The sequence below is a fragment of the Tribolium castaneum genome, chromosome 10 (genome assembly GCF_031307605.1).
Source record: "Tribolium castaneum strain GA2 chromosome 10, icTriCast1.1, whole genome shotgun sequence".
Classification (NCBI taxonomy): domain Eukaryota; kingdom Metazoa; phylum Arthropoda; class Insecta; order Coleoptera; family Tenebrionidae; genus Tribolium; species Tribolium castaneum.
This window is the reverse complement of record NC_087403.1, coordinates 8,844,749-8,862,539: the sequence shown is the minus strand read 5'-3', so window position 1 is coordinate 8,862,539 and position 17,791 is coordinate 8,844,749. Positions and strand designations below refer to the sequence as shown.

The 17,791-nt window shown below is 31.2% G+C and overlaps 1 protein-coding gene across 1 annotated transcript in view; it reads right to left on the bottom strand.

Annotated features, from left to right (window-relative positions):
• Positions 1 to 13,397, bottom strand: part of LOC656042 (RNA-binding protein 24-B) — a 35,085-nt gene extending 21,688 nt beyond the window's left edge. The window contains exons 1-3 of the mRNA XM_962597.5: positions 12,762 to 13,397; positions 9,923 to 10,049; positions 2,829 to 2,886 (exon numbers count right to left, since the gene is read on the bottom strand). Of these exons, the coding sequence (XP_967690.1) occupies positions 2,829 to 2,886; positions 9,923 to 10,049; positions 12,762 to 13,163 (587 nt within the window). The 5' untranslated portion in view covers positions 13,164 to 13,397. The remainder of the gene's footprint in view (positions 1 to 2,828; positions 2,887 to 9,922; positions 10,050 to 12,761) is intronic.
• Between the last annotated feature and the right edge of the window lie 4,394 nt (positions 13,398 to 17,791).

The window sequence follows — 17,791 nt, the reverse complement described above, 5'->3', positions numbered from 1 at the left end:
AATATCTTAGTTTTATTCCTGAAATTTTCTAGAAAGTTTAAAATTTAAATCCAAAATTATCTTATCTTGAGTAAGTGTTTTGGCGATTATTTCGCAGAATTTTGATGTAAACAAACCGAAAAGTTACCTAATTATTCTAGAGTGGGTGTTATTTTAGCCTTCTAAGGAAGAATCAACAAAATTATTATTAGGTTAATAATAATAATAAATTAAATTAAATTAAATATAATAAACTGTAAATTTTTGCTTTTTGACTAAACAACACACTAAGTTTTTCTCTTCAAATTCTTCGCTTAAACTGATAGAAAAATCAATTGCAACTGACATTAATTTAATCTTATTTCACAAAAAATGTTTTCCGGTTTTGAGCAATAATTTTGTCAACAATACGTTGAACAATGTGGTCGAAAGAGAAGTTACTCCTACTTTTTTCAATCTTTCAAACACATTTCTGGATTTTTTGACATTTTTAGTGTCAAAACGTGGCGACGAATTTGCATAGTAGGCGTTTCTTTATGGACGCGTCATTTTCATTTTGAGTGACTGTACATTTTCTCACTTTGCAAAGGACACATTATACAGGCACTTTTTTTGGAGAAAATAATAATGTTATGTTTCCCATTTGTTTAGCTGCAATCACATAAAGTTGTATTTTTTTAAATGAAAATTATAGGTGGCTACGACATTTTTTAAAAAGATTATTCTTTCTGATTTAATATGTTTGTTTGTGTAATGCATTAATTTTATAAATTAAAAAAAAACATAATATTTTTCTTTTTCTTCATAGTAGGCTATTTAAAATTTTTGGATCTTCAATTAAAATAACACTATGTAAAATATATTACCCAGCAAGTATTTATAATGTAGTGATGTTTTGAACACTAAATAATCCAAAAACAGCATAACAAACGCAGACAGTGTCTTTCGGGACTTGCCAATTTTTTTGGTACAATATCTATGAGTATTAACACATTCTCATGACACTCACTTCGTTCGTGCCATTTCGCAACCTCCCTTTAATTATTAGATCAACTTTAGTGCGATTAATAAAAATTATTTGTTTTTAGATTTAAAATAGCAAGCCTGCATTGTCATTCTATTTTTTAATTAAACATGAAATGTCGGAAAAAGAAAAATCGTAGTAATTGTATGAATGCCTGTCAATAACATATTATTTCACAAAAATGTCAATTCAAACACCTAAATCGAATCCCGTCTGTGGTAAAAAAATGAACATAATCAACGTCACCTCCATTGCAAGAAATAATTCTTACATGATTTGTCATTATCAAGCATTTTAAATATATTTTTTATCAGAAATATATAAAAATATCAAACCGTATTACTATACAGGGTAAGTCATATAAGAATACGACCCTGATGAACTTGAAACGCAACCCACTGTACAATAAATCAGTCGTTGCTATCACTATCGATCAACTGCACTTATAACGAAAGTGGATTGACAATGTAAAGAATTTTACAATTTTGTTGTTTTAGAGGTGTTTGATAAATCTTATTTTTAACCGTTCCCCACAAAAAAATCTAATGGCGTCAAATCTGGGCTGCGAGGAGGCCATGCGTGAACGCTGCCTCTTCCGATCCAATTTTCATCAAAAGTTTCATCTAAATAGCTCCTCACTTCTCTTACAAAATGAGCAGGAGCACCGTCCTGCTGAAACCACTTTTGTCTTTTGGATTGAAGATAAACATGTTCCAATGGTAGGACATTTCTTAAAAAATAAAGGTTACACTTTGATAATGTCATGGATGTCCAACCCACGGATTGGAAAAATATAATTAATTAGATCTAGTTATTTAACAGAAATGTATATTGGGTTGCATTTCGAGTCCGTCAGGGTCGTACTCTCATGTGACTCACTCTGTATATTTTTCATATCCGGAAAAAATAAGCTTTCCGAAAATGTCATAGCCAACAATAATTTCTATTTACAAAAATACAACTTTATGTTATTAAATTCTCCGTACAAAAGTGCCTTCGTTTCAAATGTGCATACGACAGATATGATTTTTTAAGAATTTTAAGAATGTCAACCTTTGTTTATGAGTCCAAAAAAAGGTTAATTTTGACCATAATTATTTTTTGAAAAAACGGACTCGAGAATGTGTCAAAACCCTAGCTACATTGCAGAAGTTACAGTTTCGAAAAAAAATTCACCCTGTATTGTGTGACAGTTTTCTAGTTTGCAGGAAAAAGGTTTAGTTCGATTGATTGAAATGTGTGTATGGACTATGAAAATAGATTTATTAGTGTTTATCGTGTCGAATGTCTATCGATTGGCGGTGGCGTTAGTTTGGAGATCGCTGTTGTGTGGACTAAAGTAAAAATCGCATGTTTACGTATCTCGTCTGTCAAAGTAGGAATGAATAAATCGTCCTTATCAGTAGAATATGATAGTGCGAATCGGACACGACTAAACAGGGAGACGGACTCGTGCAAAATGTGTCTCTGGCGGTCCCACCGTCATTTGACACCTGGGGCTCGCAAGTGACAACAAAAAAGTTTAATAAGTGGAACTCAATACTAATCAAATAAAATCCACACGCACACTCACAAACACTCATCGAAGGAACTAACTCTTTACATTTGTATGTTTGAGGCGTTACGAACGATGGGTTCGGGATACGTCTCATTCTCAGCCAAATTCTAATCTGCAAATCAATTGGAATAACGAATCACCAACTGCCTTCATGACTTATGTAGCTAGAAAATACGAAATATTGATTACGACAGACTTGGTGATGCACATTTATAATAAAAGTGCACTTCGCGTGCGCTTGTGGCGCGTCTGATCATTTCTACTTACCCGTACTGGCCCGGAAGAAGTGCAGGATAACCAGCCCGGATTCCTTGAAACGGGAAACCTAGAAAAAATCATCATCTGAGTTTCTACTTGTACATTTCATTAGGCAATACGCTACGAAACAGTACTTAAAAATACACAACATTATTAATTGATGATACGCGACAATAACTGGATATTCCTATCTACATCTAGATCTCTTTGTAGAGAGATCCATATGTTAGCAGAAGATGATTTAGTTAAAAGTTCAATAAATTTGGCGCACCAAATTGAAATAACATTTAAATAAGTATGTTTTTTTAATCAAAATTGAAATTTCTAAAAAAGAAAAAATGATGATTAAAAGATAAGTAAAAATTGAAGATAATGAAAAAACAACAGAAAATGAAGTGAAAGAGAAAAATGTTTAAAAAAATCAGGATGCTTTTGCTTTTGTTTGAAAATATGCAGGGTGAGACTGTTATTGAAGCATATATTTCTACTCTAGATCAGCCATTCCAGGAAGACTAAAACCTAAATCATTTAAAAATGATTTTAGTAATGTTAAGTTTTTTTCAAATACACAAGTTTTTGAGAAAGAATCATTACTTAAATTAAAGTAATTCATTAAATTATAAAATTTACATACTGTGCCATTTAGGAGATAACATAAAATAAAAATTTTGAAAATTTTTAGGAGTATTCTTCTAGTTTCTGGTAGTTTAGAAAATGGAAATCCGTAAGTAAATTGATTACTAATATTATTTTGTTATCTTTTGATGTCCCGTCCGCTATCACAAACATAAAATGTTCTTATTTTAAAACCTGTCTGAATAAATTTTTTAAGGAAGGCTATTTTCACACATGATTGTTTTTGTCCCGTCCGTCATGTATAAACAAAAAGTAAATTATTCAGAAGTCGTTGAACACTGTCTTATTCGTCGGTTTTGTGGTTTTAAAAGCTTCAACAAGTTCCACATTTTACTTTAAAAATAGTTCTTGGAATTAATTAAATGTTCAACGATAAAAATGTGATGTCTTTTTTGAGTCCCATCTGTCATCAATTTGTATTTATTTTTTCTGCTCGTATTTAAAATTTTAAAAATGTGGCTCTAATTGTAGGTTACAAACAATTTGACTGGTACTAAGTTCCTAAAAAGAAAAACTTACTTCTTTGAAACTGTCGTAAAAACTGAAAATAAAATATAAAAATATGTGCAAAGTGTCCCGTCCGTTACAATGAAATTTAAAAACTAAATACAATAATCAGCATTTGTTGTTATGTTTTTCTTTGTGATTTTTTTCAGAATTTTTTTACAATTCCTTATAAATAAAATTTATAAATTAATATTGAAGGCCCGTTTACAGAACGCAAATTAAAATTTAATCCAGGATTAAACTAATTCAAAATTATGTTGCTATTTACCTAGCGCTGCATGAAGTTAATAAAAATAAAAATTTGACTGCACTCCCTAAAATGTTTTAAAATCAGAAAATTGCGATTTACTTGGGAAATGCCAAATTAATCGCAAATTAAAATTTGCTTGCAATTAAAAGTGAGCTACACAACCAACAAACTTCTTTGGAGGGCCTTTTTTGAGGCTAGCTACAACAATTCCTACGTAATTCTCGCAGAAAACAAAATTCATGCATCGTTGATGTCATAAGAAATATTAAAAAAATATTTTTTAATTAATTTTGTTTGTGTATAATAAGGAACTGTCGATTTTTTTTCTACTTTGGGATGAATTCTTACAGAAAAACCGAACTAATTTTACAACAGCAAGTTTAGAACAATATTTAGGTTCAACAATTAATTAATTTCTTTACAGCTTTTTTGGTACAATACTGAATTTTACGTTGTCTACAAAAGGTACAAAACGTATTTTTTTTTTAAATATCCGAATTTAAGTTTTTTTACACCTTTTTTGGCACTTAAATAAAGTTTTTACGTATTATGTACATAATACACAAAAAATCACAAATAATAACAATTAATCTTTTTCGGAACTTGCTCTATTTATGTACATTTATCCTCGGAAAACGCAAAATGCGTCGGACCGATTGTGCAATTAGTTTAATGCTGTTTACAAACCAGCGAATCCAAAATGTTAAAAATAAAATTTATCTCAGTGAATCAGAACTCCATAAAACTGTCGATGCAAATCTACACGTTTTTACACTACCTAATAATTTGAAATCTGATCAAAGAAGTACGATTGTGTGAATGAAACATTTGTATCGACAATATGGGTTCCTAACTAGCCTTCAACTGATTTATAGCGCCGAAAGAACAGCACCGAACTTTTAGAAACTGTAATTTCAACTCGCTCTTTGAAATTTTCTCTAAATGCCGAAAAACTAATGAGGACTTAAATTTTTACAATTTTTATAAAAGAATTCTTTAAAATGGTGCTTTTTATTTTGTATTTGTGACCTCGTAATGCAAAGTTAAATAATCCGAACAGATCGTGTTATTATTTTAACTATTTATAACCGAGCCTAAACAGGTTAAAACTGAATTGTTTTATTTTTTATGAAACAACTTAATGTTCAAATCACGTTAAATCAATATCATAACTTTTTGATTTAAAAATGAAATTGTTTTTTATTAATTTATATTTAAAATGGGTCCCAGTTTTTCAAATATATTTTTTTTTGAAGTAAGTATCATACATAGGGTAAAAATTGCCAGCCCTATTTATATTTATAAGTTTTTTGCTGTAATCTGCCTTAGCCTGATAGAGTTGATTTAAAATGTAATAATAAGAAAACAATTTCATACAATACAATTTCAATAACATTTAGTTACAAAAATTTAAATAAACGGGATGGCATTGTCTTAAGGACAAATTTTTCGAGAAATTTTTGTTTTTTTATACAAATTAACCAACAGTTTTATGGGCGTCATCAAGAACAGAACACATAGCTGCAGTGTTTGATTTCTTCAAACTATCTTTTGGTTAATAAGGTATTTGTAGTGCAAATTTGACACATAAGTTGATTGGGGGCCCTTATCTGTACCAAACAATTTAATATATTCCAAGTTATGAAAAAAATATTGTCCAAATTAAAATAATAAAATGCCCATTAAAGAAATTTTAAATTGTCAGCTTATACCGTAAAGAAAAATTGTATAACACCTGACCCTTTTTTTAAAAAATAGCCAGTATTTACGTTCTGAACTCAGTTTAGCAAATTTATCAATTAATTTTTGTCCTTTTTATCTGAAATTTCTTGTTGATTCTGTTGATCTGTCTTCTACCATCACATTTTCTAAATAATTTTTTAAGCATTTTACCAATGAAAAAGACCTTGCGCCAAAAAATAAATACTTGTTTTTACGTATAAACAAAGTTTTACAAGTTTAAATTTAATGGTATAATATTATTCTAATCTCACGTCAAATATTTGAAGTTTTAAGAAAATGAAACTTACATTTCGTGTTAGTACTAAGTATTTTGAATTTTTCGAGTAATATTTATTGTGTCTTTTAGTTTAAATAGTAGTTCCTTTTAACAAAGGATATAAAAATATTTTGTTGTGTTTTATTAAGTGATGAATTTTGGATTATAATGCAACAAACTACAAACTCGTACCATTTAGGATTTCTTTCATTTCATTTAAATTTCTCAAGTGGCTAAACAACTATCTACATAATACTAATCCTTTTCAAAGCTGCAAAATAAATCTTGCTATTCAAACAACAATTATTACTGATTCATTTAGAGAGGGGAAATGACATATTTTTTATAGACGGGCATTTAAATTAGTAATTTTAATGAGAGAAGTTGGGGTTTCGGTTTTTGTATTATTTAAAAAAAAAAAATCTAATGTGAGCAAAAAATCGTCTTTAAAAAATTTGAGACAAAAATATAGAAATAGATTGTATAACAGTTGAGTCATAAAAACAACCTTCAATAAAATTTAGACGCAATATATGTATAATACCTAGAGGTTTCTTTAACATTCTCCAATTATTAGCAGAAAAGTGACCAAAATGCAGAATAATCATAGAGCTATTAAATAAAGATGTTTTGTTGCACAGCATTTTACGAAGGAATTGAAAATGTGCTAGTTTTTAAAAGTAAAGGTTAAGAAAAATTAAAAAAATATATTACTTTTTTGTAGAAGAAGCTATTTTCCCCATAACATTGTATTTACGTGCAGTCAGTCTGTCTGTAGTAACTAATAATAATAACCAGTGAATTCGATCATTAAACACAAGTCATTGATATCTGTCCTCAGGTATGCGTTCAAAGAACACAAGTTGAGCCAAAATTCCCAAAAGTCTAAACTTTGACAAAACATACACGTAATTATTTAACAAAATTTCTAGCAATTGCTATTCGAACTATCTATAAATTTTCGTGTTTATTTATATCTTAGTTATTAAAGCGGTTTAACAACTAAGAAATAAATACAAACACAAAAATAAATAATCGAAATGAAATTTACAAAAATTGCACTGTACTAAAAGTTAAAAAAATCCTGAGAAAAAAAGAACCAAAAATAAAACAAGAAAAAATAAGAAAAAGCAAAAAATTGAAAATTTGAAAAATATGTTTTTATTTTATTGCGAAAATTGTTCAACGAAAGTTTTTCTTTAAAAACAAATGACAGGAGTTATATAACTTTATTGTATTGTAGGAGAGAGGTCATACAAATACTGCTGTTTTAAACTTAGGTAATAATTGGAGATCAGCAATTTACGTACAGAAACTTGATGACAGCTTTTTCTTGAATGAATCTTTTTACAATCGAGTTGACATATTATTTAAATTGTAATTCAGAATCCATTATAATTCCAAATTCTTCTACGTTATTGGAGACACCTATTTGATAATAAATTATTGCCATTCGAAATAATGGAGGATGGAATAAAATTTTGCATTGTACATCACGACAGTAACACTTACCTGTGTCTTCTCAAGCTCTCAAAGATAGAATAAAATTTTACCGTTTTGTATAACAAATAACTAGTTTTTATGTAACTAGGACTATCTAATTTTTTTGACGAGTGGCATTTTTGCCTCTGGAACAATTTGTTATTTGCGGATCTTGGGGCACAAAAAGATATTCTACCGTCACTCTGCCTAAGAGTTCCTTTTGTGAGGCTGCAGGAGGTCATAGATTAGAAACTTGATGTAACCCCAGGATTAAATCCTGACTTTGGGTACGCCAACCGTGATAGATCTTCCCCTCTTAGAAATTTTTTGATTAACAAAAATGTACTTGACAATGATGTCGGCGATTTTGAAAATGCTTAGCAGAAGGACCCTCGGCTGCTCGAGCGTTGTTTTTGCTTCGCCATAAATAGACACATGTCTGCACACACTTCAAATGAAAATGGCTCCAGAGACAAAACGGCTCATTTGCGACTGGGAATTTAAAAGTAAAAAAATATCTGTTTTGATGACAGCTATAAGATCGCTGTAAAACGTAACTCCTAACAGATTCGTTATTTTTTAGCTATTCTAATGACAAATTTAGTAAATAAAAGTCGGAATTTACGTTAGAATTGTAAAAAGAAAAAATGTTCGTTTCCTAGTTCCCCATTGAGTGATGTAAAAAAGTAAATGTGAACACTCTGTGGTAATTCAGGTCAACTGAATTTAATTAATAAGTCTGGTGTTTAACACGTACCAAGTCATAATGTTGTCAAAAAAGTAGAATTTTTATTTTTATCATTTTTAAAACTAAAGGTGTAAAATTGAATTTTTCTGTTTCGGTTTCGTACTGAGGTCATTACGATACGCTATTTGCGTATTTGCGTATTGTAATATTCAACGGAGTGCTATAATAATTACACTAAAAACTAGGGTAATTTAGTTGGATAATGTTGACAACCTAGTTTTTTTGACAATTATCCGAGAGAACTGTCAGTGTCAATTGGCACCTGTTTCAAGTGCATAATTTAATCAAATACGAACCTTTAGAGACTTTTGTACCATTCCTGATATGTAGCCCCTTCGAACACCTTTCGAGTAATGTACAAACATAACTTCAAAAGCTAGTGCAAGTAAGTAATTGAGGCCAAGTTTCAAATACCACGTATTTGCCACAAAAGCCCGTATTTGTTAAGGGGTACATTGCAAAACGTCTTAGACACTTTCAGAACACATTACGAATAAACTAATGACAGTCCAAATTATTAATTTCATTTCAGGGCCTGCGCGCAAATGCTGTCAACTGCCACAAAATTCCCTAAATTTCGAAATTAATTTTTTTGGTACAAAAAGTGCAAAATAGAAAAAATGCTGTATGATATCTCGTTTATAAGGCATTTTGTCGCACTTACTCTATTATGGCACCCCTCGCTGCGCTCGTCGTGCCCTTAAATTCGTGCGTGCGACAAAATGCGTCTTATAAAACTCGTATCATAATATACTATTGGTAATTCCTAAATAAAAAAAAATTAGGGACATGTAAGAAACTAAAAAGGCATCCTAATAAGCACAAAAAATAATAGGATGTCATTAAAAAAATATTATTATAATGTCAAATTTTTTTGAGACATTCTTTATAATTAAATATATTTTCCTGAAATGCGTCGTAAAGTATAAATAATTTAGGAAACCAAGCGGTGGTACATTTTTAGAAACTGTAAACAAATAAACAAAAATTAGATTATAGAACAAAACGTGAAGTTAAAAATGATTTTGTATTAAAATAAATGTACATTATTTGAAATAACAACGCAAAAAATCTTTACGAAAAATTGTAGCAATTTTACAAGTCCGAAATTTGTTCATTTGTTGATAAATAACAACTTGATAACACATTGATACCTTGAATGTTACTACACTTTCAAATCACACCCTGTCAGTGTTTCCTTTTAATTCGCAAAGGTAAATTTAAGCACTGGTACAATATAGGCCACTTTCCCCCAATTGGGAATATCCTATAGCTTTTTTTTAACATAACCTGGCTTAATCCGCCTCTGATTACTAAACGGATTGTTGGTTCGGTGGTCGTGCGACATGTGCGGACGTCCGGGTGTGCCGGAAGTCCGGAGGGTGGTTTAGAATCCGCGTTTTACAAACCAATAACTACCTTACTTACTATCTCAGTGCCGATCTAAGCTAAAGTAATGCTTGTCAAAAAACTCAACTCACCCGTTTGCGCATTTCCTCTCGGTTTCGCTCCCAGAATCGCTAAATTCACATTCGCTTTTCGCCCGTCAATAATGGGGTTAGCGTCTTTACATGCTCTATCTGATGAAGACTTATCTCCCATAATTACCTGGAAGAAACATTATTTCTTAACACCCTAACTTAACCATTTCAGCTACCAACTGAACGATTTATTAGGCCGGCTTTGTAATGAATTTGTAATTTCCGCAGGGACGAATCACTCATAACGATTAACAAGTTATTTTATTTACGAGGTCGCTTTGTTGGGCAGTGCCGAAACTAGGTATTGGCAAATAAAAAATGTGACTCCTTGTAAAATAAAACAAAACCAAAGTCTCTTTTTTGCACTTAGGCTCTAATTATGATTAATGATTACATACAAGTTCCTGTTAAAATGTTTTGCAGGAGTGTTGTTTTGTAAAAATATCTTGGTTTATTTAATCAGATTCAAGAGTTTTCAAAAAAAAAATTATTGTTTTGAGTTGTGAGTGAGTTTGTGCTTCAAGTGGACATGGAAAAGTGATCAAAAACGACACTGAAATCAAATTAAACCACTCAAAATAAAATAAATACAAAGAAGATACAATTAGTGCAAAGTCAGTAACGAAAAACCTAGATTTTGGAAAAAGAAACCCACCAAATATTTTTGTAATTGTATTTTGTTTTGTGTCCTCTGTTGACAAATTATTATTTATCAATATTTTTTTGAATTCACTACCGTCAAAGTGACATTTCGCGAACGCAAGAGTTAACCGCGAACGTAGATTTCTCGCACTGGTGCAACTTTGATTTCACGCATTAGTGCGAAAATATGCAAAAAGCAATGGCCTTTTCGAGCGTTGTAAATAGTTATTTACGAATCAAGTGCGAGAAGACATTTTTCGCACATAGGCGCACTATTTGAACACGAACGAATGCTTTATTGGCGCGAATGCGCCGAATACGTCTTCGCGCACAGACGTTCGTTTTTTTGCACTAATGCGAGAAATCTACTTTCGCGGTTAACTGTTGTGTTTGCGAAATGTCATTTTGACGGTAGTGAGTTCAAAAAATAATTTAAGTTTATAATAATAAAATCTGGTTTATAAGTCGCCATTTTTCCACTTTTACATCCAGCTATAGACTATAGACATAAATTAAATGTCCAGTTAGAATTTAAATGTGTATTTTAATAAAATATATCGTACTTTAAACAAGTATATTTTCTCTGTATGTCAGAAAATTTTTAGTCAGACAGAGTTAGTGTTTGTTATTCAATAATTTATATTTTTCTCTATCCATGTTATTTTTTCAAAATTTTTCTATAATTTCGTAATATCAAAATTAATTCACATGCAGTATATATACAGAGTGAGTTTAACGTAAGTTCATATTTTTGTTATAATGGCTTATTTTTCAAAAAAATCCTCAAAAAGGTGGATTTTATTTTTAGAAATATACTGCACTTTGATTTTATTCAAAATTAATAATTTCACTAGTTTTTGGGAAATGACGTAATTTTAAATTTTTTAAAGTGATAACAAAACACAAAAAATAAACGACAATCATTTGACATTATAGGAAAGCCGTAGCATTTACTAAACAACGAAGTTTCGAAGTTTTATAGAAAAGTTTATACTATTCAGTTGGCATTGGGCAGTATAATTAAAGTTGAAGTACTTACTTAAAGCATGAGTATAAAGTAAAAGCATTTGATTAGTATCAATAAGCTCTTGCTTTTACTTTGGAGTAAATTATTTAGTTTTTTGAAGAACATGCACTCAAAATAAGTCACTGTTATAATATTCAAAAGGTATGGTATTTCTTTCAATTACAATTGTTGCTCCTGATTAACATGTGTCGTATAATCTGCCCCCTTCGAGGAAGATTGTTATCAAATTTACGAAATTCACGCTGTTCTTCAATATTATTTTTGTCGTCATTTTCCTCATCATCTCCGTCGAATACTTTACAACATTGTATAAAACAAATCAACAAATAATTATTCATACAAAAATTACATGGAAAGCATTAACATTTTCTAGTTCGAACCGATATAAAGTCTAAGAGCCGGTTTACAGAAAATTTTAATTGCAATTAAATTTTAATCGCGATTAACTTGACATTTGTCAATGCATTTTAAATGGCAACTTAATTCGAATTAATTTAATTTCGAATTAAATCTTAATTTCGCTTTCTGTAAACCGGTCCTTAAAATATTTCCCTAAGTCATGAGGTTGTTTGTAATTTTTTCTTACCATCGTTTCGAGTTAAACCAAGATGCTTTTACTTGTAGTAATAGCTTACACTTACATTTTTGTTCATATATTTTAGAACATTACTCGCAAAACTGGAGGCAAAACATTTATTTACCCGCACCGAAGTTTTTACCTTATGTAAAAGTTTATACTACAGAGTAATTAAGTCAGAGGAAATACTTTTATTATCACAATATTGCGTTAAAAAATCAACTTAAAGGCAAAAGGCGCCAAACTGTAACTCACTAATTCATATCTAGTTTCGGCTCTGTTGTTGAAACGTTTCACTATAACACGAAATTATAAAATCATTACGCCATTGAATTTTTTTGTTGATTGTGTTGATATTGAGAGTTCAATGCCAACGTATGACAGGAAAATGAATTTTTTATTGCCAAGCACACGCTCTATTTTGCTCTAAGATAGCGCCGGGCTCTTGATTTCATTTATTCCGGGCTATGCCTATAATTTAATAGGGTAAATTCGGTGTGAAAGTATTCCGACCCCATTTGAGCAGCTGCCGTGGGGTGTAAGCTCCCTCTTTGTACGGTGCATATTAACGACTTTCAAAAAACGCAACTTACGAATCCATATCCTCGACTTTTCCCCGTTTGTCTATCAGTGATGACCACCGCTTCTTCGATTTCCCCATAAACCGAAAAATGTTCTCTTAGCGACTGATCCGTGGTGTGATACGGCAGTCCACCCACGAACAGTTTGGTCCATGTGGTGTCCTTATGCTGCACTCCGTTGTTGGTGTTTGTGTTCGTGCCCAGGCCTCCGAGTCCAAGACCATCGGCCTCGTTGGCCGGAAGTCCACTGGGCATCAGCATTTTCGCACTCTGATCTTCAGAAGGATCAGAAGCTGCGGAACGCTCCGAGGAGGTGGTAGTGTGGTTTTCCGTTGGTCTGGTGGGCCGGTTTCCGAGGGGGTTAACCACGTTGTTTATGTACTCTTTGGTGAAGGTGCTCCGGCGATCTCGCATAGGTATGCAGGTCCGGCCGTTTTGCACATAAAGTTCCGTTAACGCGTTCACACCACCAACTTCGCGGTGAGCACGTGTGGACTAGCACTAAATTTAGCTTAGCGGTATTGCAGCTGTTGATGAACCAGACGGCTGGATGGGAATCGCTAAGGGTTCACTGAAAACTAACAACACATATGACTACGACTAACGCTCTGACACGAATAAAACTAAAGCGCTGAAATGCGCCCCCTGGATTGGTGGTCAAACTGTGGTGGGGACGCACCTATTCCATTTCAAACTCTATTGCGACATTTTACTATGATGGACGCACCAACTACTTTTCTTCATCCATTTGTTGATAACAAAGAGAATTTGGTCAGACAATTTTTAATTCACACACGATCGATTATGTTTCAGCAGCCATGTTATTATATATTTTTTACAATAAAATGGATTGTAGTTAATTATAAGGTGCTCGTAAAAATTGCTTTGTTGCTCGATTTTCATATATTTTTTTTGATAATAAAGACTATTTACTTCATATGTGTAAACAGCGAAATAAAAACGATTGATTTGGACTAATGTTTACTATACGCTTTGTCGAATTAAAATAGACCGTGTCTGTATTTTATTTTAATTGTGGCCAAAACCGATGTATACCATGCTACAAAACAAAAACTTTAGAACTACAGGATGGCCGTTTTTCGAACTCCACCATGGGGATCTCAGTTATTATAAGAGATACGAGATCGGTTAAATTAGCACAAAGTTGCGTATTTTTATGCTGAAAGAAAATTTGATGTGTTAATAAGATTCGATTATATTTTTTGATAGGGTAAATTGCAATCATTGGCCAGGGGAATTATGAGTTTATAAAGTCTTTTAAACTCATGTTCTTATGACATAAAACGGAAACTACTCCCTTCTGTTGTGTTTCATCGGAATGACGTATTTTCGTCTACAAGTCCTAATTTCTCGACCAGGCCAATAAGTGAATTTATTGCACTTTATTAATAAAAAAATTATAAAATATAGTAATAACAATGTTTATAACACTGTTACTAATTAGGACCTTGTACACATCTCAATCTTTAGTTTGAAATCGCGCAATTATCTATATCTTCAATCTGAAGGTGGTAATGATTTTTCAAATCTAGATTTTTGCTTAACTGGCCAATAACTAGCAGTTTATATATATCGTTGTAATCAGGAATAAAAACACTTTTTAAAAATACAAAAAGCCCATAAAAAACTAATATGGTGTCCCTAAGAAAAACCAAAGTTTAGTGTTGTAACAATGACATCAATAACACCTTGGAAAACACTATGACATATTTAGATTTCTTGTAAAAATCGCCTGAAAAACGTCCTAGTTAAATACGTCTAGTTCTTTTAGTTTGTGCTTGAAAAAATAAAAACGAAAATTACAATTTTCCGTTATTTCCAATAAACAAAAACTAAAAATAACACCTTAAATTTTCTTTCATACAAAATGTTCAGCATAAAAATGTCAAACTTTAACCGACCTCTTATCTCTTATGATAACTTAGATCTCCATGGTGGATCTCGAACAACGGGCAACCTGTATACAGGCTGATTCTACTAAAAGTATATTTTTATGTCGAGATTTCAAAATATAGAATATTGCTTGTTTATACTCCTATATTATTGTTTGATTTGGTAATTATAAAATTAGCATATAGTGTATAAATCAACATAAATTTCTAGTATAAACATGTACAACACAATAAAAAATTATAATTTATAACATAGGTTGAAGAAAGTCATCCAATGCGCATGCGCAATACAAAATTTGACTTAAAGGAGTTTAACTTATCGAGGTTCCACTGTATGTCTCAGCAACTAATTATCGCACAGAATTCAGCGTTTGCTGTTAAATACTCAGTATTTTTGTCTATGCAAGTATTATTTTTAAAAATTTTTGTACAATCTCTAGTAGTTAAAATTAAATAATTAGTGACTTAATAATGATAATCATACTTTATTGACCAATAGACAGAAGTCCAATCTTGGTTATACCTACAATCATTTTTACAAAATGACAATAATATAAATAAAAATAGTAGAATAAATCTCGCAGAAAAATGTAACACATTTCCTTTCCATTCTGGGTATATAAAAGTTAATAAGGATAATAACTCTAAATTGTCTATAATATTGTTTACATTTTTTTTAACTAAAGGTGCAAAACTGTTTTTTTTATAACAGCAATCGTTGAACTGTTTTGAATGTAGTATTTTTTAAACTCTTTTAAGTGTTGTATTTTTCGATTAAATTTGGGTTAAAAAATTTCTTGCTTGTAATTATTATTAAGAAAAAAAAGTTAAGCAAAGATTCGATAAAATATCAGATTTTTATTAATCGTTTTAATAGTCCACTTCAACGAACTTTGATTTTCGTACCATAAAATCCAGCTTATTGATGTTTCTCGTTAAGAGGATGATAAAACGTAACACTAGCGAACCATCAATGTTTTGATTATTATTTTACAATCTCATCAATAAGTCAACAGTTATTTTACAGATGTTCGCAGAACATGGATCATCCTCTGATTCTTTTGATAAACAAACCATTTTGATTGCAAACTTATTAATTATTATTAATAATTTTTTACTTTTAAGTGATTTTTTTTAAATTGAAGCTTTCAAAAAATATATATAATTTTTTATCTTTTGCTTTTTATTCTTTACTTATTCTAATTGTCTTTTTCTCTAAGTTGTAATTTCACTGTCTTATTTTGCAGATTTTTGCGAACTTGTTTAGCGATATGTCGTCGAAACAGTTCTTGGCATTTCTGCATTTGACAGCACAAATTAACCTCTGATGTGTCTTTCGTCCAAGATCAATGAATTAAAAAAAATAACGACATTTGTTTGTAACAAAATGTAATGAAAATGATTGGGTATTAATATATTTCTACAAATGAGTGCGCTTTTTACACACATAGCGTGACGTCATAATGCCCAACAAACCGTGTATATTGGTATAAGATACAGTGTGCACAAATCGAAAATTTAACCTCTAGGTGGTGATTATAACTTTATAACTAAATAGTATTGCATTGTCACGCAGATTACGTATGTGTGCAAGATTCCAGCTCATTCGGATAACTGGAACCCTCTCAAATTTGATTTAAAAACGCTTGCTAATGTAGAAATTTCGTTACGCGTTCGAAGTTTTCGAATCCGGTCCTGGAACAACGCGTGCTGTGAGGGCCACCCCACATGTCCTGTTCACCGTTGTTCCACTTGACGAGTGCTGCAATACTGAGCTTCGCACACCTGGTCTAGCACCCTTCTTATTTGAGATAACGCCGTTATTATTTCGAGCTAGTCGCAAGAGCGTTTATCTCGAGTTTGTCAGTTTAATTCAAGAAATATCGGGAAGTTCTCTACTGGTGGTAACACACGATTGTCAACAGCTGTGTTTCTGGGTTACACTATCCAGAACAGAATCAATCATTATGAATTTACTAGAGTAGAAAAGTTCGGATCATTAAGGATAAAGAAATTGTGAAATTAAATAATATAGATTAGCCCGTAATATTCATTCTGATGGCTTCGGCCCTAAACCAGGTATTGTTAACGGGAAGTTGCACTATTATGTTACGCACTCATCCCCTTTCCCTTTACAACCATTAGGGCGACTCAAATAAAGTTCACTTTTGTTATTGCTCATGTATTGATTAAATTATATTCCAGTATTTGTTGTTTCTCGAAATAACCCCCAAAAAACCGAAATACAAGATATTTTATGAAATTAAAAGAATGAAAATGAATGTCACAAGTACTGCTAATTTTGTTAAAATTCTTGCACATTACATACAACGGCGATTTTAAGAGAAGATCAATATTGCAATGAGTACAATAAAAAGTCATGGAAGTCATGGAGTTCATTCTAGAATCCAGAAAAAATATCTTATTAAACAAATTAATACAAATATTGTTTACTTATTTGTGTAAACATATAACACTTAACTCTACTAATTTCTAGATTGAACTATACTGCACCGTCCACACGGTCGTGCGAATGCACTCAATTTTTAAGAAAAATAATAAACTAAATCGTAATAATTTTAATGTTTTTATGGAAAAAGCCGAGGTTCAAATGGCATGAAAAAAATACAGTAAGGCGTAAACAAGACCCATAAAAAACTTTTTTTTTAATAAAAAAATAAAATTACTAAAAATGAGTTATTGTATTTTATTGTTAACTGACACTAATGTTTTTTTTTTAAATTTATGTATTTTGTTGCTAAGGTGCTCAGAAAGTTATCATATTTTTTATGCAATTTAAGCAGTTTTTTATTTAACAAAATAAATTATATCAACTTTTTAATCCGTTTAAACGCTGTTATAAATACTTGAAATGAGATACAAACTGACCTGTGAGGTAATGACTCAATTAAGGAATAACATACAGTTGTAAAGAAAGCATTTTATTTATTACTTTTCTTAAAAATCCAATTTCAAATTTTGCGTTCACGCGGGCTTGCTTGAACAGCTCCTTTTCGGACGTTCTAAGTATAGTTCAACCTTACAGCACTAGTTGGTCGCACCCTGTTTCAGGGTAAATTTTAAACAAAATGTACCATAAACCATAACGTCAATTTTTTTTGTACAGAT